The sequence below is a fragment of the Balaenoptera musculus genome, chromosome 14 (assembly GCF_009873245.2).
Source record: "Balaenoptera musculus isolate JJ_BM4_2016_0621 chromosome 14, mBalMus1.pri.v3, whole genome shotgun sequence".
Classification (NCBI taxonomy): domain Eukaryota; kingdom Metazoa; phylum Chordata; class Mammalia; order Artiodactyla; family Balaenopteridae; genus Balaenoptera; species Balaenoptera musculus.
Genome location: NC_045798.1, coordinates 18,144,921 through 18,164,619, shown reverse-complemented (window position 1 = coordinate 18,164,619; position 19,699 = coordinate 18,144,921). Strand labels below are relative to the sequence as shown.

Genomic DNA, 19,699 nt, shown 5'->3' with positions numbered 1-19,699 from the left:
CCCCAAGAGTGAGAAGGAGTCAGCCAGGGAATAGGGTGGGCGGGGGAAGCCGGGAAGAAGCAGCAGCTCATGGAAAGTCCTCAGATGAGAGCTTCGCAGCCTCAGGGATCCACAGATATCTCTGTCTGGCTGGATCATGGGGTCAGAGGCAGAGAGTGGTAAGGAGGTGTCTGGAGAGGCAAACGGGCAAGGTCATGGAGTGCCCTGCTAGTCATGTTAAAAAGCTTCCTTCTCCAGGGCAATGGGGAGCCACCAAAAGATCTATAATCCAAGACTGTTCTTGGCCAGCACTCCTTTCCAGCCAAGAGAGAGAGAGACAGAAATTTCAGTGTGAGAATTTGGCTCACCCATCAACAGTGTATGAAAGTGTCAGTTTTACCACATCTTCACACTCACTCGGTGTTATTTTTTCAACTCTTTTCCCATTCTCCAGGAACAGTATGGGCTCTTGTTGTTGTTCTAATTGACATTCCTTGATTTCTTAGAGAAGTTGGACACTTTCCCATTTTCATATTGATCCTGTTGGATTTCCTCTTTTGTGACTATCTATTATCTTCCTTTACTGGTCTTGAAGGCGAAACCAGATCCAGGGCCTCCAGGAGAATGTGCGAAAGCTGCCAAAACTGCCCAACCTGTCCCCACTCGCCATCAAGCACCTGTGGATCCGTACAGCCTTGTTTGAGAAGGTCCTGGACAAAATTGTTCATTACCTTGTGGAAAACAGCAGGTGAGCGGAAGACACCTGGGTGCGCTCTGCCTCCACCTGCTGGCCTTCTTAGGAATTGCACCCTCTCGCACAAAGCTGCTTACCCTTTGCCCCCTTAATATACACTTGATGTGAAAGTGATTAAATAAGGGCCTTCTGGATGTTTGACTCTGAACTAACCTAGCTTAGAACCTTGGGAAGATTTGGGTGCTTAATAGCAATGCAGGGTCTTCAGAATTGGGGTGGGGTATAAGGATCTTCCAATCTTAGAAATGTTCCTTTTCCCATGAATGAAGCCCACAGTCTATTCACTCTGTGGCCCTAGGGGACTCACTTAGCTTCTCTGTGCCTCTGTTGTCTCTTCTGGTGAATGGGACGGGATGGGAATTGCTGCCACTCTGGAGAAGAGGTGAGAAAAGGAGTTAGTGAGTACACAGCGTTTTGGAAATGCATAGTGATATTTTTTACATTTTCTCTCCTAGCTCAGATTGACATGGTATAAAGGTTTTACAGTGTAAGTCCTCTTGGCAAACATTCATCCATGCATCCATTCATTCACCCAATATATATTTACTGAGCATCTACTATGTGCCAGGCACTAACCTAGATGTTGGGGATACATTGGTCTTGCCTGTCATGTTAAAGAACTTGGATATTATGAAAAGAGCAGTGGGGAGCTACTGAAGGATCTATGATCTGAGACTCCTCGTGGCCAGCACCCCTTTCCAGCAAGAGAGACAGAGAGGATGGAAGAAAGAAAGAAATATATCTGAGAATCTTTCCATCTTTCAGTATGTGAAAATGCCTGTTTAACCACATCCTCACACAGAGTGGGTATCATTGTTTTCATCTTTTATTCTTTGCCTGTTTGCTAGGAAAATATGTATGAAAGTACAAACCAAAGTCCTTCCCCTCATGAAGCTTGCATTGTAGCAGGGAAAACAGGCAAATAGTAATTGTGATCATTTGTGGTGAGTGTACCAGGACAGGTGGGTGGTGTTTAATTTCCTCTGGGTGGTCAGGGCAAGTATCCCAGAAGATGGGATACTGTGAAACAGGGTGGGGAAGAGTGTTCCCAGCAAAGGGAACAACAGGTGCAAAGGCCCGGAGGCAGGAGAGGAACTGAAAGAAATCCAGGCTCTGGAGCTCCAGTTCACCTCTTCACCTTCTAGTAAATTATAACACATCTCTGCCCCCTGTCTTGTTATGGGTCCAGGGTCTCTGTAGTTAATTGCCTTTGGCATATGACCTTGTGTTTTCCCACTGAAAAAGTTGGTCATATTTATTTAGTAATTTATTTGAGCAGCAATACCAACCTATTTCTTCATTAACACTGTATTTTGAATTTTAGGTTCACACAGAATTGAAACAGTAGTACAGAGGGTTCTTGCCTACCCTCAGTGTTAACATCCTACATAACTGTAGTACAAGTCTTAAAACCAAGAAATTGCCATTGACACAATACTGTTAAACCAACAGTATTGGTACATTCTTTTTTTTTTTTTTTGCTATATAATTCTATGAAATTTTAACACATGCATAGTTTCATAAAACCAACACCACACTCAGGCTATAGAACTGTTCCAAAGAAACCCATCACCTGGAAGAAACTCTTTGGGGCTACCCTATATAGTCACATCTTGCTCCCAACCTACCTACTATTTTAAGACATTATTTCCAGGTTATGATCACATAACTGTGCTGATTTTTGGAATAGAATACGAGTGGTGGGCTGGAAAGTGTCTCAAAGTATTAGCTTCAGATCTGACACCAAAATGTATAAACTTGATGTTGAGCATGTCCAGGATGTGTCATTCTGCCTCAGCCAATTTTATGGTTGATTGAAGATTTCTTTGGGGTAAAATGACAATGATTTTGCCACATTTAGTGAGAACTTCCCGGTGTTGGGACTTAATACATGCAGTTGGACATTGACTCCTCCCAGCAACCCCAAGTGGGTGAGTTCTGTCATTCTTCCCATTTTACAGCTGAGGGCACAGAACGAAGTTTAGAGAAGGTAGTCACCTGCCCAGAGACACACAGCGAGGGAGGGAGTGGCCGAGCTGGGCTCCCACTCAGTCCGACTCCAGATCCTGTGTTCTTCACCCCCTGTTGTAGGACAGGAAGAAGAGCTAAGCTTGCTGGGTGTAGCCTGCATCCACCTGCTGTGTGGCCTCCAGCAAGTCACTTACCTTCTCTGGGCCTGAGATCCCTCAGGAGGTCAGAACAAGGTCCTTTCCAATTCTGAAGTTCTGTTAGTTTCTAGATTGTATGAGTTTGCAAAGAATTAGAAACCAGTACACAGCAACTCAAAAAACAAAACACTCAGCACGAACGTATTGACAACATTGCATGTTATTTTGGAGAGTCAGAGGCCGGGGGCATTTTTGAGCGTGTCAGGCCAGCATCATCTGCTTTAGTTTTCCAGACAGGAAGGCCTATTAGTACAGCTTTTGAGGACACACCACAGCTAAAAAGCATATGTTTGCCTCAATAACATTGGAAGGGCAGACATTATCTGAGCCTCTAAGTGACTTCGTGTTTGAAATGGAAGATGCAAGAGAAGCAGACAGAACCAGCCAGGCCTCGGCAGCCTTCTAATGATTTTTTTCTGTTACTCTCATTATTTTTTTTTAAACCAATGTTAGTTTTGCGTATTTTACTCATTTAGTTTTTTGTTTTTGTTTTTTAATTTTTATTTATTTATTTATTTATGGCTGTGTTGGGTCTTCGTTTCTGTGCGAGGGCTTTCTCTAGTTGCGGCAAGCGGGGGCCACTCTTCATCGCGGTGCGCGGGCCTCTCATTATCGCGGCGTCTCTTGTTGCGGAGCACAGGCTCCAGACGCACAGGCTCAGTAGTTGTGGCTCACGGGCCCAGCTGCTCCACGGCATGTGGGATCTTCCCAGACCAGGGCTCGAACCCGTGTCCCCTGCATTGGCAGGCAGGCTCCCAACCACTGCGCCACCAGGGAAGCCCCTGTTACTCTCGTTATTAATAATAATGTGTTATTAATAAGCCATGTATTAAGCAGTTATAGCCAAGCACTGTGTTAAGTGCCTTACATCTGTTGTCTCTCTCAAACGTCCTTTGGCAGGCTTATGAGACATATTATTATTATCCCCATTTTACAGATAGGACAGCTGAGGCTCACAGAGGTACTGGGTGACCAGAGAGGCATTGAACCCAGTCTGCTCTTAACCATCAGGCTGTAGTTGATTGTGTGCCCTCCGCTGCTCACCATCCAACCCTGCATGTCCTTTCCTCTCTTGCTAGTAAGTATTACGAGAAGGAAGCTCTCCTGATGGACCCCGTGGATGGCCCCATCCTTGCATCTTTGTTGGGTAAGTGGTCCAGTGCTCTGAGCTTCTTCTGGATCTCTGGTCTCAGCTCCAGGGGGCACCTCCTAAGGGCCTCTCTCGCCTCCCACCAGCCTCTCCCTTCAAAACTGCTCCCTGCCTCTTGCTTTCAGGGTCTTGTGCTGGTTTCTCTTTAGCAGGACCCTGGGTCATGCTAGCTGCCTGGAGGGGAGAGATGGTGAAATAAGTGGTCCGTCTGGTGGTAGAAGGGAGGGAGGACTTTCCAGGGAGATGGGTTCCTAGCCCCTGTCTGCTCCGCAGTGGGGCCCTGCGCCCTGGAGTACACCAAGATGAAGACTTCTGATCACTTCTGGACGGACCCCTCAGCCGACGAGCTTGTCCAGAGGCACCGCATCCACAGCTTGCACCTGCGACAGGACTCGCCCACCAAGCGTCCGGCCCTCTGTGTGAGTGGGGTGGACGGTGGGGCGCTGGGAGGGAGTCTGGCTGAGTTCTGGACTTGGTATGGAGGTGGGGAGTGGACCGGGGCCTTGGTGGTCACTCCAGACCTCATCTGCCACCTCCCCGCACATTGCCAGATCCAGAAAAGGCATTCGAGTAGCAGCATGGATGACCGGCCGTCCCTCTCCGCCCGTGACTATGTAGAGTCCCTGCACCAGAACTCCCGGGCCACCCTGCTCTATGGCAAGAACAACGTTCTGGTTCAGCCGGTGAGAGTTCGTCTTGGGCCCAGTTCTTGCACTGGGGGTCTGGCTCCAGGTTATAGAGGAGGAGTTCCCTCTGGCTCCTGGTTGCTCATCCATCTATCGATCCATCCACCCATTCACCCATCTATTCATCCATCTGTCAAAATCTCCACCCACCCAGCCAGTCTACTCTCTTCCAGTCTCTATATTCACCCATCCCTCTATCTATGCATCCATCACCATTTCTTTATCCATCTCCCTGTATTTATATCCACCCAACCACCTGTTCATTCATCCATCCATCTACCCATCATTACATCCATCCATTCATCTACCCATCATTACCTCCATCCATCCACCCATAATTATATTCATCTATTCATCCATCCATCTACTCATCATTAATCCATCTCTTCATTTGTCCATTTGTTTTCCAGTTCATCTATCCATTCTTCTGTCCACCCAGCTGTCTATCATTCTCTGTTGTAATCACTCACTCATTTAGTTCACTCATTTGTACTGAACCCACTATACACTAGATGCTTAGGATATCAAGATGAAAGTCTTCACAGCTAATAGTTATGGAGCGCTTCCTATGTGTCAGGCTCTGTGCTAAGTGTTTTTAACTGTATTAGCTCATTTAAACCTCACAACAACCATCTGAAGCAAGTTGTATTATCACAGATGATAACACTGAGGCCCATACACAGGGGAGTAAGGGGCAGAGTTATGATCTGAATTCAGAGTCTGTACCACTTATCAGTTGCCCTCTATGCCCCAGCACTGAGTGCAGCCCCAGGGGTGGGTGGCGAGTAAGACACATGAAGGCCCCACCCCCATGTGATATCTCCTTTGCTGTCCCCTCCCTGGACCATCGAGATCAGCGTTGTGTTTGGGCTCAGCCGGGAGGAGGAAGAGAGAGAGCTGTTGGCCACTCCAGCTCTGCGCTCACAGTTGCCACCACTGGGTGCCCCAGGTCACTTCTCCTTCTGAGCCTCAGTATTTGCATCTCAGTGGGCACGAGACCCTATTTCCTCAGTTGTAAGAAGCCATGAATTTAAGATGCACGATTTTTTCTTTTTTGGCCATGCTGCGCAGCATGTAGGATATTAATTCCCTGACCAGGGATCAAACCCGCGCCCCCTGCAGTGGAAGTGCAGCGTCTTAACCACTGGACAGCCAGGGAAGTCCCAAGGTGCCTGATTTATTAACACAACCGTCAGGAAATTTAAAATGCTATTAAATTATAGGCAATGTTTTCTCACTAGGAAATTTTATTTTATACTTTTTGAAGGAGATATTTGAGACTTATTTATAGTTTTTTTTAATCATACATTATTCTTATAAGTATACACAAGGGGAAATATAATTGAAATACATTAGTTAAGATAGTTCCAAAACATCTTCACATTTCAGGATTCCGATCTTCTGTATCACTTTTTGAGTCACAGTCATCACTGCCCTTATTTTTCTATCTAATATAATTTTTTGTTCCGTCAAGAGACAGGGTCAACAAATTACAGGGTGTGGGCCAAATGCAGCCCTCCACCTGCTGTTTTGTTGTGTTTTTTTTTTACCATTTATGTTCTTCCTGATACTTTATTACTTTTTTTTTTTTTTTTATAATTTTTATTGAACTTTAGTTGATTTACAATGTTGTGTTTGCTTCAGGTGTACAGCAAAGTGGTTCAGTTATACATACATACATATATATTATTATATATATCCACCTGTTTTTGTAAATAAAGTTTTATTGGAACACAGCCATGCCCATTAGTTTATATATTGTATATGGCTGCTTTCACGCTATCATGGCAGAGTTGAGTGGTTGCAGCAGAACCTGTATTGTTCACAAAACCAAAATTATTCCCTATCTGACCCTTTACAGAAAAAGCTTGCCCACCTCTGATCAAGAGCACAGGAGGTACAGCCTTTCCTGCAAGCGTGTGCACTTGGTTGTTGTGCAAGAAAGTCTGGAAGTGTGGTCACCCCTGCAGGGTGAATGATGTGTCTGCTTCACCAGTATCACACTCCACTCCACTGCTCTGTGCCCAGCCTTCCTGCATACATAATCACTTTTCCAATCAGATCACAGTCTAATCTTTTCGAAGACATTTTAAAAAAACACCTGTACTCCACATGTGGAGTAACAACGATAGCACAAAGCGTCATTGAAGGGACAACAATATAAACAGCCGAGACCGAGTTTGCACCAGATCGGGCAAGGACAACTATGTCACAGTTTAAGATGCCGCTGATTATAAGAGGCATCCCCGTTTCAGGTGCACTAAAATGTGAAAAACAATTGTGTATCTTAGAATCGATGAAATACGGCAAGGATGCTTCCTCCCAGGGTTGCTGGCATGTGTGGTTGAGATATTTATGGAGTGGAGCCATGCTCAGTCCACCCTCGGTGCTCAGTAAATGTTAGTTGTCTGTCTCCACATGTTGTGGGGGTGAATTTGGGGGGAGGAGGGCTGCTTCTTATGTGTGAGGCTTGGAGACAGCCCCCTCCGCCAAACCCCACTTGGGATAGAGCAGAGCAGGTGAGAAGCCCTGCAGACATATTGGGAAGGCAGAGGATGGAGCTCCTGGGCGGGGAGTATGGAGAGGGTATTTGGGGAGGGGCTTCTGGGTAATATCTGGAACAGAACTCAGCTGCCGTCTCTTTCTCCCTTAAGACTGGACACAGTGATGGCAGATACATGCCTTCTGTTTTGGAAAGGGTGTTATTGAAAGGACAGAGCCCCCTTCCTGGTTCTAAAGATCCCCCCCGACCCCACATGTCCCTCCTGAGCCACATGAAAGGGTTGGGTGGGCAGCTTTCACAGCTGGACTCTATAGAACCAAACCCATTGTGGTGGTTGGCTTAGCACGGCCACCTGGAGGGAGGTTCAGGGTCTTCCAAATGGACATGGCCATGGAGGGAATGAGCCAACCTCTTGGTTCTGGTTGTGTGTCCTTGAGTCACATGGGCCAGGGCCCATGTCCACTGTGATGCCAGCACTGTGGTCAGGCCTGAGTCCTGCTGTCTCTGCAGAGGGATGACATGGAGGCTGTGCCGGGGTATCTGTCCCTGCACCAGACAGCTGACGTCATGACCTTGAAGTGGACGCCCAACCAGCTGATGAACGGGTCTGTGGGGGACCTGGACTACGAGAAGAGGTAGGGTGCTGGGAGCCTCCCCTCCCCTCGGCGCAGGGATGTTTGTGCCCCGTCCCTTGTGCCCCGCGTCTGCCCCTGCTCCGTCTGGTTGTTATGGCCACTTGGTCCAGGCTCCCTGCAGCTGTGGCCTTGTGGGTAACTCAGGAGGATCTGGGAACTGACTGGAAGAATCTTAGGATATAGGTATTAGGCAGCGCCCTGAGCAAACACCACCCGGAGAGAGAAATCGTAACAAAGATCTCATAAGCCCGCAAATGGCAAATACTCTCTGGTCTCCTGCCACCTTACCCATCACTCAACGCAAAAGGAAGGCCAGAGGTGTTGTTTGTGAGCATCTGGTCCAGGTCTGTATCTCCTGTAATACCCTGCGAGTTATAAGACCCAGCAAAGGCCTTGGAGTCACACTTCAAAGAGACCTGGGGACCAGGGATTCCCTGCCTGCGATCCCCTGTGTTCCAGCGCAATTAGGGAAAGTTTAGGGAAAACACAGGGAGGCCGCCATGCAGAGGTGCCGCCAGCCCGGTGATTTCAGCTGGGGGAGTCCTGGCTGCTGCTGGGGGAGGAATGATGGGTTTTGCTGCTCTGAGTCCACATTGGGCTCTATTATTATTGTACATGTTCTTGATTTCTTCAAAACTTTTGATTATGAGGAATTTCTAACATAAAAATAGAACTCAAGTACCCACGATGCAGCCCTAACAGCCATCCCGTCATCCCCTCTGCCTTTCATATTGTCCTGCAGTGGCAAACAGACATCATGAAATTATAGGATTTCATCTATAAATATATATACGTATTTGTAAGTATAAATATATATATTTATATATATAAAATAAGGACTCTGTTCAAGGGCCGTAACCAGAGCACTGTCATTGTATTCTGTGTAGTGTTAAGCCTCGGTGCGATTAACACCAGGCTTTGGTGTGATTAATATCATTCTCTAAGCTGATCACTTCCTGGGCAAGGGTTACCATCTGTCCTCAGAGACGGTCATTGGGAGGTGCCGTCAGTTCTCAGCTGGGCCACGTAATTCAGCTCCAGCCAGACTCCTGAGTTTCTGATGGCGAAACCTTCTGGGAGGAGCCATGTGGGAGCCGAGGAAATGCTCTTGCCCTTGAACCTTTTATCAGCTTATTCACCTGAAACCTCTATATATCAGGCCTTCCCTGACCTCCCAGCTGAGTTCAGGTCCCACGGAGCCCTGAATTTCCTTCTTAGCATTTACAAAATCATAATAAATCTGTATCTACTTGTGTTCCGACTGTCTCACCCTTTAGATATCAGATAATTGTGAAGCAAAGCAGGGAAGTCAGGGGACCTGGATTCATTCATCAAATGTTAACTGAGTACCTACCGTGTGCTAGATACTGTGCTTGGTCCAAGAGAGATAACAGATGCGTAAAAGGAGAGGAAAATCGATCTTTTCAGAGCTTACACTGTATTTACATTGTACTGGAGGAGACAACGAATAAGCAATGGATAAATGGATGTGATGGGACCAAGTCCTTGCTCGGTCCTCACCTCACTGGATGACCTGGGGTACATCACTCCCCCTTTCTGGGCCTCGGCTTCCCTCTCCTATCAAATGAGGGGGTTGGACAGGATGAGCTCTCCAAAACACGAAGGGTTCCCCAAGGGTCTGCAGGGGTTCCTAAACATTGACGTGTCTTCCACCAAACATCAAAGCTTTCAACAACACAAGGACCCTGTTTGTTGGTTGGACCTAAGCCCAGGATTGTGTGGGCTGGAAACTTTTGATGTTAATGTTTTGGGAAAGGCATTGGGCCAAATGGTTGCCAAGCATCTTCCCTCCAGCTCAAATCATCGGGGACTCTGTTTCTGCCTGTTTCTGCTTCTTCTTTTCCTCTGCGGGCAGGCACATCATAAGTGCTTCAATATTTAGTTCCAGCTGAATCTGCACTTCGAAGGTCACTGCTAATGGGGTTGGGAACTTCCCCAGCCCTGGGCTCTGAACCCCCATCTATCCTTGTTATCCTTGCCTGGAACTGAGGCTCACTGGAATAAAAACAGCCAGGGGTCAGAAATGTGCGTGTTAGCATGGGAAAGGGGGGAACCCAGGGGCTGCAGCATCCCTCTGGGGATCAAGGGACAATGACGATAAGGAGGAGGAGGTTCAGGATCTCTTTCCTCTTTTCCCAGCCAGACTTCCCTCTTACACAACCAGGATCATAACTCCCCAGCTGGGTTTCCTGATGTTCAAGGGGAAATACCACCAGAAAGGTGGATATTTGGTCTCTGGAGTCAGCCCAGACTTGGCTCAAATCTCAGCCCTGCCATGTGGAACAGCTGGAACCCTCATACACTGCTGATGGTCCAACCGCTTTCCAAACAAGTTTGGAAGTTTCTTATAACATACCCTTGCTATATGACCCAGCAATTCTACTCTAGAAGCCGTTAGAACACATAAAACAAAAACAGAAACTCAACTCTTGTTCCTTCCCAGTTGAGTGATCTTGGATAATCAACTTCACCTCCCTGAGCCTCAGTTTGTTCATCTGTAAAATGGCGATGTGGTAATGGAACCTCTGAAGAGACATACAGGGAAGAGTCAATAAGAAAATGCATATAAAGCCCTTAGCAGGAAGCCTGGCAGCTGGAAAGGCATCCCGGTCATGGGGTTTGTTGGTGTTAATTTAGATGGATCCAAAGGACCTGTGGCCACAGAGATCCTCCTTGCTGGTGTCTGGTGGTAATTGGAGAGTTGCCTTGTTTCCTGGGCATTCCAGGATCCAGCATTTACCATTCATTATGAACATTCTCTAAGCATTTTGCAGAAGTGAACAAAAAACCCAGTCCCTCTCCAGGAGTTCAGCACCCCTTGGAGAGACAGAGGAGAAAACAGGCAATTGGAACCCTGTGTGATGGGCCTGGTGTGGGAGTCCTGGGAAGGACCTCCTGACTGAGACTCACCTTGTGAGGGGCTCGGCAGAGGCTGCTACTCGGAAAAACACTTGTGTACTTGACCATCGTCCAAGGACATTCACTCCATGGATCCTGACAAGACTGATTCTGGTATAGACCAGTGCAGGAAGGACCCTCGGAGAGCTTATATTCCAACTTCCTTGCTTCACACCAGAGGAAACTGAGGCCCAGAGACGGGGAAAGACTGGCTCAATGTAGGTGGCAGAAGTGGGATTTGAACCCTGCCTGACCTTGACGCCTGCGTTAGTTTGTGTCCTCCAAGAAGCAGACACCAAGACAGGATTAGATGTGCAGAAGAGATGTAATAGGGGAAGAACCTGCAAAGGATAAAAGTGAGGAGCAGGAGGAGGCAGGCAGACCGAGAAGCTGGTCTTATCACTGGGAAGGGATGGGGAAAGGAAGGAAGACTGGTCAAGAAGAATCTTGGACACAGTGCAGTTCCAAGAACATTTGGCCAGATCAGTAGGGAATCCCTGGGCTAAAGTTGACCATTGGAGGAGTCTCCGAGCCCACAAGAATAGACCTACACTGTCACCCCCACGTGCTCAGTCCTGCCTAAGAGCAGCCCAAGCGAAGCATGACCTTAGCACAGATGTGGTGGTGGATCCACAGGGGTGGCCTCTGAAGCTGTTGGTCAGCTCTGCTCCCCACAGCAAGATCTGAAGGAAACTTGAACAGTGCACTCCTGTGGCCCCCACTGTCCATTGTGTTCTGAGGGGAAGGGCAATCTGTTTCAAGACAGCAGTAGGCATTGAGCTGGAAATGGAAAACCTTAAGTAAATCATCACAGGGACCGTCCACCAAGTGCCTTTTCATGCATCACCACTGTGTTAAGCCCTTCAAATATGTGATTCCATTTAATCCTCACAGCAACACGATGCAGTAGATATTATTATCAGCCCCGTTTCATAGAGGAGGAAAATGAGGTACATGGAAGCCTTCAGGTCACCCTGCTGAGACCTGTGCAGTTAAGGCTGTTGAGTGGCTGTCCTAACCACATGGACACATGGTGGCCTGGAGTTGGTCAAGACTCTTATCTTAGATGATGGTGACAGAAAACCAAACTCAGACTGCCTTAATCATTGGCTCACATGAACTGAAAAATCCAGGGGCAGTGGCTTCAGGCATGGCTGGATCCAGGGATTCAGATGAGGACCTGAACTCTTTCCATCTCTTGGCTCTACTTTCCCAACTGTTGACTCCATTCACAGGCAGGCTTTTTCTTGCCATGGCTCTCTACATCTCCAGAGTTCTATCATCCTTACCACTACTCTCCTAGCAGAAAGGAGCACCTCTTTCCCAGAGATTTCTAACATAAATCCAATAATTGAGTCTCATTGGTTCTGCTTGCATCATGGGGCAATCTGTGAACCAATCACAGTGGCTGGAACAGTGTCATATACTGAGTGGCCAAGCCAGGGTCAGGTGCCCATTCCTGGAGTCCTCGAGGTGGGGGAGGGTAGGAGAGGTCAGCCTTAGCCACATGGACTGGGGTTAAAGAAATGTGTGTGTAGGGGGGATTCCTTGGAAAATTGGGATACTGGAACCAGAAAAAGGGAAGATAGAGTCTGGGAAGACGGGGACATGGATGTTGGGGATAGGTGGTCCTGGTGAGGAGGGTGGAGGAGCCCATGGGTTGGGCTTCCCCACGGCGAGTTGGGCAGACATCCTGCAAGCCTGACCCTCCCTCCCCTTCCAGCGTCTACTGGGACTATGCCATGACCATCCGCCTGGAGGAGATTGTCTACCTGCATTGCCACCAGCAAGGTAGGGACTGAGGGCGAGCATGGGGCTGGGTGTTCCTCCTGGATCCCCTGCCTGCCCCACCCACTTATTACGTGTGCAACCTCAGACAAGTGACTTCACCTCTCTGAGCCTCAGTTTCCCCTCTGTAAAATGGAAACCATAACAGCGTCTATTCATGGGGTTGCTGTGAGGATCAAATGGCATTTGTTAAGGGCTCAGCATTAAACCCATGTATCAGGCCCGGTTCTCACTATTCACATGCTTGTTATCTAATCGTTGCAACAACCCAGTGGTAGAGGCTCCATCATTCCCATTTCAGAGGTGAGGAAGCAGCATGGCACATTGATATACTTCCTAAGCTCCCCAGTCTGGTCTCAAACCCAGGCTTTTGTCCCTCCAAAGTCAGTGTTCTGAAAATCAAAGATTTATAACTAGAGTTCTCCTTTAAAGCTCAAGGAAGGTATATTCTGAACAAGCAGAGGGCCATCCTGCTTTATTAAGAAAGGAATCTGTACCTCACCAAGACACAAAACACAGTGATTTAAATTATTTAATGAGACAGACGTGGGTTCAGATCCAGGTCCTGCCACTCACCAGCTGTGTGACCTTGGGCAAGTTACATAACCTCTCTGAGCCTCAGTTTTATCATATGCAAAATAGGCAGTAATAGATATGCCTCATAGTGCTCTTTTGAGTATTACAATAAGACAATGCCTTTAACGTGCTATGCATGTATACAGTAAATGCTTAATACATGCTAGCAAGAGTCAATTACTGCCCTGAAAATGGGTCTGTCTGAAAGCCTCCATACAAAAATAGGTCAGGTCAATTTGTAGAGTGTGTTTGAGGGGCATAGGGTGTTTGGGGGTATCTTTTTCCTTTGGTGGGTGAATGCAGGGAAGCCAACCACCTTCTTCTTTTTTTTTTTAAAGAATTTTTTTTTTTTTTTTTAATTCACGTTCTTTTATTTATTTATTTATTTATGTTATGACTGTGTTGGGTCTTCGTTTCTGTGAGAGGGCTTTCTCTAGTTGCGGCAAGTGGGGACCACTCTTCATCGCGGTGCGCGGGCCTCTCACCATCGCGGCCTCTCGTGTTTCGGAGCACAGGCTCCAGACGCACAGGCTCAGTAATTGTGGCTCACGGGCCCAGTTGCTCCGTGGCATGTGGGATCTTCCCAGACCAGGGCTCGAACCCGTGTCCCCTGCATTGGCAGGCAGATTCCCAACCACTGCGCCAGCAGGGAAGCCCAACCACCTTCTTCTTGACCTTGTCCTGTAGTTCCCCAGTTGATGACCTTGGTGGGTGGGATGAGGGGGACTCGGAGGAGGTGACAACTGCCCCTGACCTTCTGCCCAGGCCTTTCCCAGAGCCTTAGAGCAGGACCGCTGGGTCTGGCTGGGCATGCCTGGGAGGGGGCCCATCACCATGTCTCATAGTGACTTCCTGCTGGGTCTCCTCTGGCCGGGTCGCGGTGGCAGTGGACAGCGGTGGGACAGTGGTGTTGGTCAGCCAGGACGGGATCCAGAGGCCGCCCTTCCGCTTCCCCAAGGGAGGTCACCTCCTGCAGTTCCTCTCATGCCTGGAGAATGGGCTGCTCCCTCACGGGCAGCTGGACCCGCCACTCTGGTCTCAGCGGGGGAAGGTGAGTGATCGTGGGAGCCCCAGGGAGGCTGGGGTAGTGTCAGCCATGGGGAGTGGCTGGCTGTTCTTGCCCACGGGCCCTTATGTGGCTGCGTGGGCTCTTGCACGCCCCGCAGAGACCCTCGGGCTGTGCAGGTTGTGGAGACAGGTGAGTCCCAGGGACCATGCGCTGGGATGTGTTCTTTCAGGGCAAAGTATTTCCCAAACTGCGCAAGAGAAGCCCTCAGGGTTCGTCCGAGTCCACGTCTTCAGACAAGGAAGATGAGGAGGCCACAGATTATGTGTTCAGGATCATCTACCCTGGCATGCAGTCCGAATTCGGTAAGCTGCCCTGGCCCTGGGCCCAGGGATCCACCTGTTAGCTGGTCCTGAAATTGACTTCAGCCATGTGGAACTAGAGGACAAGAGATGTGGATTCTGGGGCCAGCAGGGGGACCAGGAATCAGGAAGTTGAGATCTTGGCAGCCTTGCTTTCCCCCAAATGAAAACAAATAAGCACTCTCTACTTAGCTAATAAAGATGTCCATGGGCACAAGGTGGCATGGGGTAGCAGCAGTGATATGGGCTCTGGAATCCTGGTTGAACTTGGGCAAGTCACTTCACCCCTCTGTGCCTTGGTTTCCTCATCTGTAAAATGGGGATGTTCATAGCACCTATTTCATGGGACTCTTGCGAGGATCAAATGAGATAAAGCACTTGGCACAGAAAGAACACTCACATGCTATTATGTTGTTATTATTATTTTACTTCAATATATTGTTGTAAGGATTCAATGAGATAATAAGCTGGTCAATGTAATGCCCATAGAATGAGGCCTCGCATACAGTAGGCCCTCAATAAATGGTTGTCAAGACAGCAGAGGGGAGGAATTTCCTGGTGGTCCAGTGGTTAGGACTCTGCATTTTCACTGCTGAGGGCGTGGGTTCAATCCCTAGTCGGGGAACTAAGATAAAGCAAGCCGCGCAACGCGGCCATAAATAAAAACAAACAAACACATAAATAAATAAAAGCCAGCAGAGGGGAAGGGAAGCCCTGGGCACTGGCACACAAGATTATAACATATGTCCTACAGTTTGCATGGTGACTGCCATGAAATAGATGCTTAGTGAATGGAAACTGTTGCTATGAAGATCATCATTACCAGAGGGCTGTGGTGACGATTAAATGAATTAATATTTGAAAAGTTCTCAGAAGGAGGCCTGGCATTTGTTCAGCACTGTGTGGATGTCTGTTAAATCAATAATAAGTTACAGGCTCTTTCTATAAACCTTATTTTAAATATTTAACCCTCTGCAGCCCTGTTCCCATTTGATGGATAATGGCTCTGAGATTCCCTTTGCTTAAGTGACCACGCTGGGCAGTGAGAGGCTCTTTTGAAAGCAGACACCCTCCCTGGCGAGGTTGGACTAATCGTGCCAGGCTGCTTAATGCTCCAGTTCACAGCCACTGCTGTCAGAGCTGGGATGTGGTCAGGCTTGGTGGTAAGGTCTTATGTTGCTTGGGTTAGCCTGTGTTTTCACATGTATTCAGTTAGGAGCAAAGCCTCATGTTCCCGTGTCTTTAAGAGCCATGGAGTGTCCTGAAGTGTATTGCCACATCCGTTGCCACCCAGTATCAGGGTCTGAAGTCCTCCTAGCCTCTCTGCAGGACCACGGCTCACATGGCGCACGCACCGCCCTCCCCCCCGACCCCGAGAGCTGATTTATCAGAGGGGCCAGTGCCCTGTGGCTGCCTTCCCAGGCAGCTCTCTCCACAGGGCCTCATCCAACAAACAATTTGTAGTCTCTTGCTGGGAGCCAGGCTGGGTGCTGAATGTCTTACTTATTTGGGGAATATCCACGTTAGCCTGTCGTGGCCCTGCATGTGCCAGGGAAACAGATGCTAGCTGCACCCACCCACACCCTCTGTGCAGGCAGCTCCACTGCCAGCTGCCAGCCTTAGTGTCTCTTTGCCTAAGGGTTTCTCCAGCCACCAGGGTTCCTTCTGCCCTGGTGGGTGGGTGGGGTGGATTATAATCAGTGCCTCCCTGGAGCAGCCCTCAGCCAATGCCCGGTAGGATCTGGTGTATAAATGCCCCAGCTCCCTCACCCCTCAGGTGAGAACACTCTGAAATGTGTGTTCTGCACATGTCCTAGAGGTCCCCCACGAGATCAAGGGCCAGCTGCCCATGATGGTAACTGATGCGGTGACCAGCTCGTTACCCTTTTCGCCCTTCCCCTCCTGTGTCCTTTCACTTCTCCCCTACCTGTGCTTCTTGGGAACATCTCCCAACTTGCACTTGAATCCTTGTCTGCCCTCAAGGAAACCCCAGCCAAGACAGTGTATTTAGAACAGGGCTTCTCGATCTTAGCACCGCTGACATTTCGGATGGAATAATCCTTCGTGGTTGGGGGCTGTCCTATGCACTGTAGGATGTTGAGCAGCATCCCTGGTCTCCACTCACTAGGTGCCAAGTAGTAAATCTGCCCCCACCACCAGCACCACACTGTGACAACCAGAAATGTCTCCAGATGCTGCCAAGTGTCCTCTGGGGGCCAAATTGCCCCCGGATGAGAACTGCTGGTTTAGAGAAAAGAACACATTACTACTTTCAAGTCTGCCACAGCAATGTGGCCAAGTGACTGGCCCTCTCCAGGCCTCATTTCCTCATCTGTAGAATTGGGATAACAGTCGTCCCCACCTGGGATCATATTCCTAGAAGTCAGCTCAATGATACATCACACACCTAATATGACAGATGCCCTGTGAGCAATGGTGGGTCTCATGTACTAAGTGCCACTGTGTGCCGAGCCCACTTCTGTGCTCTCTCCATGTCTTAATTCACTTAATGCTCACCACAGCCCTCCCAGGCAGGTACCATTGTCATCACCATCCCCCCTTGTTCAAAGGAGGAAACTGAGGCACAGAAAGATTAAAAAACTGGTACAGGGTTGCCCAGCTAATCCTTGGCATGGCTGGCATTTGAATCCACGTGGTCTGGCTCCAGAGCTTGTGCGTCTTACATCCACTCCATGCAGATTGTTTTGATGGGAGGGTGGGGGAGGGCATTGTGGTTTCACTCCCTTCATCCTCAAGGTCAGGTTCAGCCCACATGGAAATGGTGACGCCCATCCTTGGTTGATTTTCTCAGGACCCTGAGCCTCGCAGAGTTTACAAAACAATCATGTTATGATTTTCATCTGTAAGACCTGTAAAGTCCTTTCTGAAGAAGTGCCTAAATCTGAAATGAGCAAACCCCTTCTTGTGGGCCAAATTCAGCCCACTGCTTGTTTTTGTAAATAAAGTTTTATTGGAACACGGCCACACCCATCCATTTACATATGGTCTGTGGCTGCTTGAAAAGCCACAGCTGCAGAGTTGAATAGTTGGTGCAGAGACTACATGGCCCACAAAGCCAAAAATATTTACTGTCTGGCCTTTTGCAGAAAAAGTATACAGATGCCTGCCTTAAATAATAAGAGAGAAGAGTTTCCCCCTGTGGGAGGGAAGATGTGGCCACAGATGGTTCTAAACTCCCTTTCCGTGTCTTCTCACCCCTGTCTCCACCACCTGGTTCTGTGCCTGCTTCTTGTGCACAGAGGAGGCAAAGACAAGTTCTCAAGCATTTAGGTGGGTTCACAGTCAGAGAAGGGCATTTCCAGACCCGTCTGTCACCAAGACGGTCTCTGTACTGTCTGGTATGGGAGGCGTGAGCCGCATATGGTCCTGAGCACTTGAAATGGGGCTAGTCCAAATTGTAAGTGTACAATGCACACTGGATTTTGAAGATTTTGTACCAAGAAAAAAAATGTAAAATATCTCATTAATAATTTTATATTGATTCTGTGTGAAAATGATAACATTTGGTGGGACTTCCCTGGCGGTCCAGTGGTTAAGACTCTGCACTTCCACTGCAGGGGCTGCGGGTTCAATCCCTGGTCAACCCTGGTCGGGGAACTAAGATCCCACGTGCCACGCCGTGCGACCAAAAAAAACAAAAAAAGATAACATTTGGAGTTTATTGGGTTAAACAGCACATATTGTTGATTGATTTCATCTGTTTCTTCTTACCCTTTTAGTGTGGCTACTAGGAAATTTTAAATTATGCTTGTACCTCACATTGGATTTGTATTGGACAGCACCTGCCCAGTGCAGGGTTTCTCAGCCTTGGCACTGTTGACATTTTGGGCTGAATAATTGTTTGTGAGTGGAGGAGGGAGGAGTCTTATATAGGATGTTGAGCAGTATCCCCTACCCACTAGATGCTAGTAACATCCAGCTAACTCCCAAGTCATGGCAAAATGTCTCCAGACATCTCCAAGTGTCCCTTGGGAGGCCAACATCACCCCAGTTGAGAACCGCTGGTCTAGGGCAAGGATGGTTTGGAGAGACAACAGCCAGCAGGAAAACAGCTGAGAGAGTATGAATAGGATCTCGGGGTCTGATCCTCTAGGTTGGAATCCCGGCTCCACCACTTATTAGCTGAGTAGTCTTGGGCATGCTGCTTGAACTCTCTGTGCCTCAGTCTTCTAATCTGTAAAAGGGGATAATGATAGGACTTGAGCTCGGGAAGTGACAGCTCTTCTTAGTGGGAAGAGAAGGGGGGACTTTAGTCAAAAAGACCAGCTGGGCCAGTGACTAGCTGGTGAGGCTTTGAGTAAGTTGTGTCACCATTCTGAGCCTCAGTTTTCTCTTCTGCAAAATAGGAAAAAAAAAAATGCATCCCTTACAGGGTCGTTAGGGATAAGGCAATCCCCTGCATATAGTAGGGGATGTGCACCCAGCACATAGTAGGCACTTTATAGGTAACAGTATTCTTTCTTCCTCCAATCAAACACAATCTGTGGAACTAAGTGGAGCAGGACAGGGGAAGGTTTCAAGCCCCAGGGAATTGGTTCTTCTCGCCTTTTCAGTGTTCCGGCAACTGCAGACCTTCCATCTCACCAGGGCTTTTTATTTTGTCTCTTAAGTTGCTTCCAGTGCCGTGGGCGGCACTTCCCCTGTCTCCATGGGCCCTGCCTGGATGGTGGTTCCTGCGGGACCGTCCACGTTAGTGGTGGCCAGGGGCAGTCGGTGGGCGCAAACCAAATGGGACACCACCCTCCCCACATCAAGCCAGAAGCCGCAGCCCCCCAGTAATGTCTGGGCTCCCCCCACCCCTGGGGCTGGGTGCCAGCCACCTCTGCCATGTTGTCATTTGAGTCTTGGTCCCGGGGGAGGTGGAGGCAGGAGAAATACTGATGCCCTCACACTGTCCTACCTCCGTGCTGCAGGATGCAGCTTGGAGTGTTGCGGGTTCTGTAGCAGAGGGATCCATTGATGATGTCTGCAGGGTGTGAGAGGCTGGGGGTGGAGGCACGCTTGCCACATCTCCGTGAAACTGAGCAGTGCTTCCCTGAGATTGGCTGAGAACTGGGACTTTTTCTAGAACATTTTACAGGGGCTTACTGGTCTTTCTTGTCCAGCTCATTGGTGAGTCTATGGGGAGGAGTAGGGCAACAAGCCACTTTTG

At 48.6% G+C, this 19,699-nt stretch overlaps 1 protein-coding gene across 3 annotated transcripts in view; it reads left to right on the top strand.

Annotated features, from left to right (window-relative positions):
* SGSM1 (small G protein signaling modulator 1) overlaps positions 1 to 19,699 on the top strand; it is an 84,339-nt gene that overhangs the window by 29,261 nt on the left and 35,379 nt on the right. The window contains exons 5-13 of one of the 3 annotated variants that reach the window (XM_036823772.1): positions 575 to 727; positions 3,981 to 4,048; positions 4,325 to 4,470; positions 4,603 to 4,734; positions 7,751 to 7,875; positions 12,518 to 12,585; positions 14,046 to 14,209; positions 14,397 to 14,529; positions 19,158 to 19,322. In XM_036823772.1, coding sequence (XP_036679667.1) covers positions 575 to 727; positions 3,981 to 4,048; positions 4,325 to 4,470; positions 4,603 to 4,734; positions 7,751 to 7,875; positions 12,518 to 12,585; positions 14,046 to 14,209; positions 14,397 to 14,529; positions 19,158 to 19,322 — 1,154 coding nt within the window. Of the gene's footprint in view, positions 1 to 574; positions 728 to 3,980; positions 4,049 to 4,324; positions 4,471 to 4,602; positions 4,735 to 7,750; positions 7,876 to 12,517; positions 12,586 to 14,003; positions 14,210 to 14,396; positions 14,530 to 19,157; positions 19,323 to 19,699 lie in introns of all 3 variants that reach the window. The other 2 variants (XM_036823771.1, XM_036823770.1) reach the window with 2 other exon arrangements.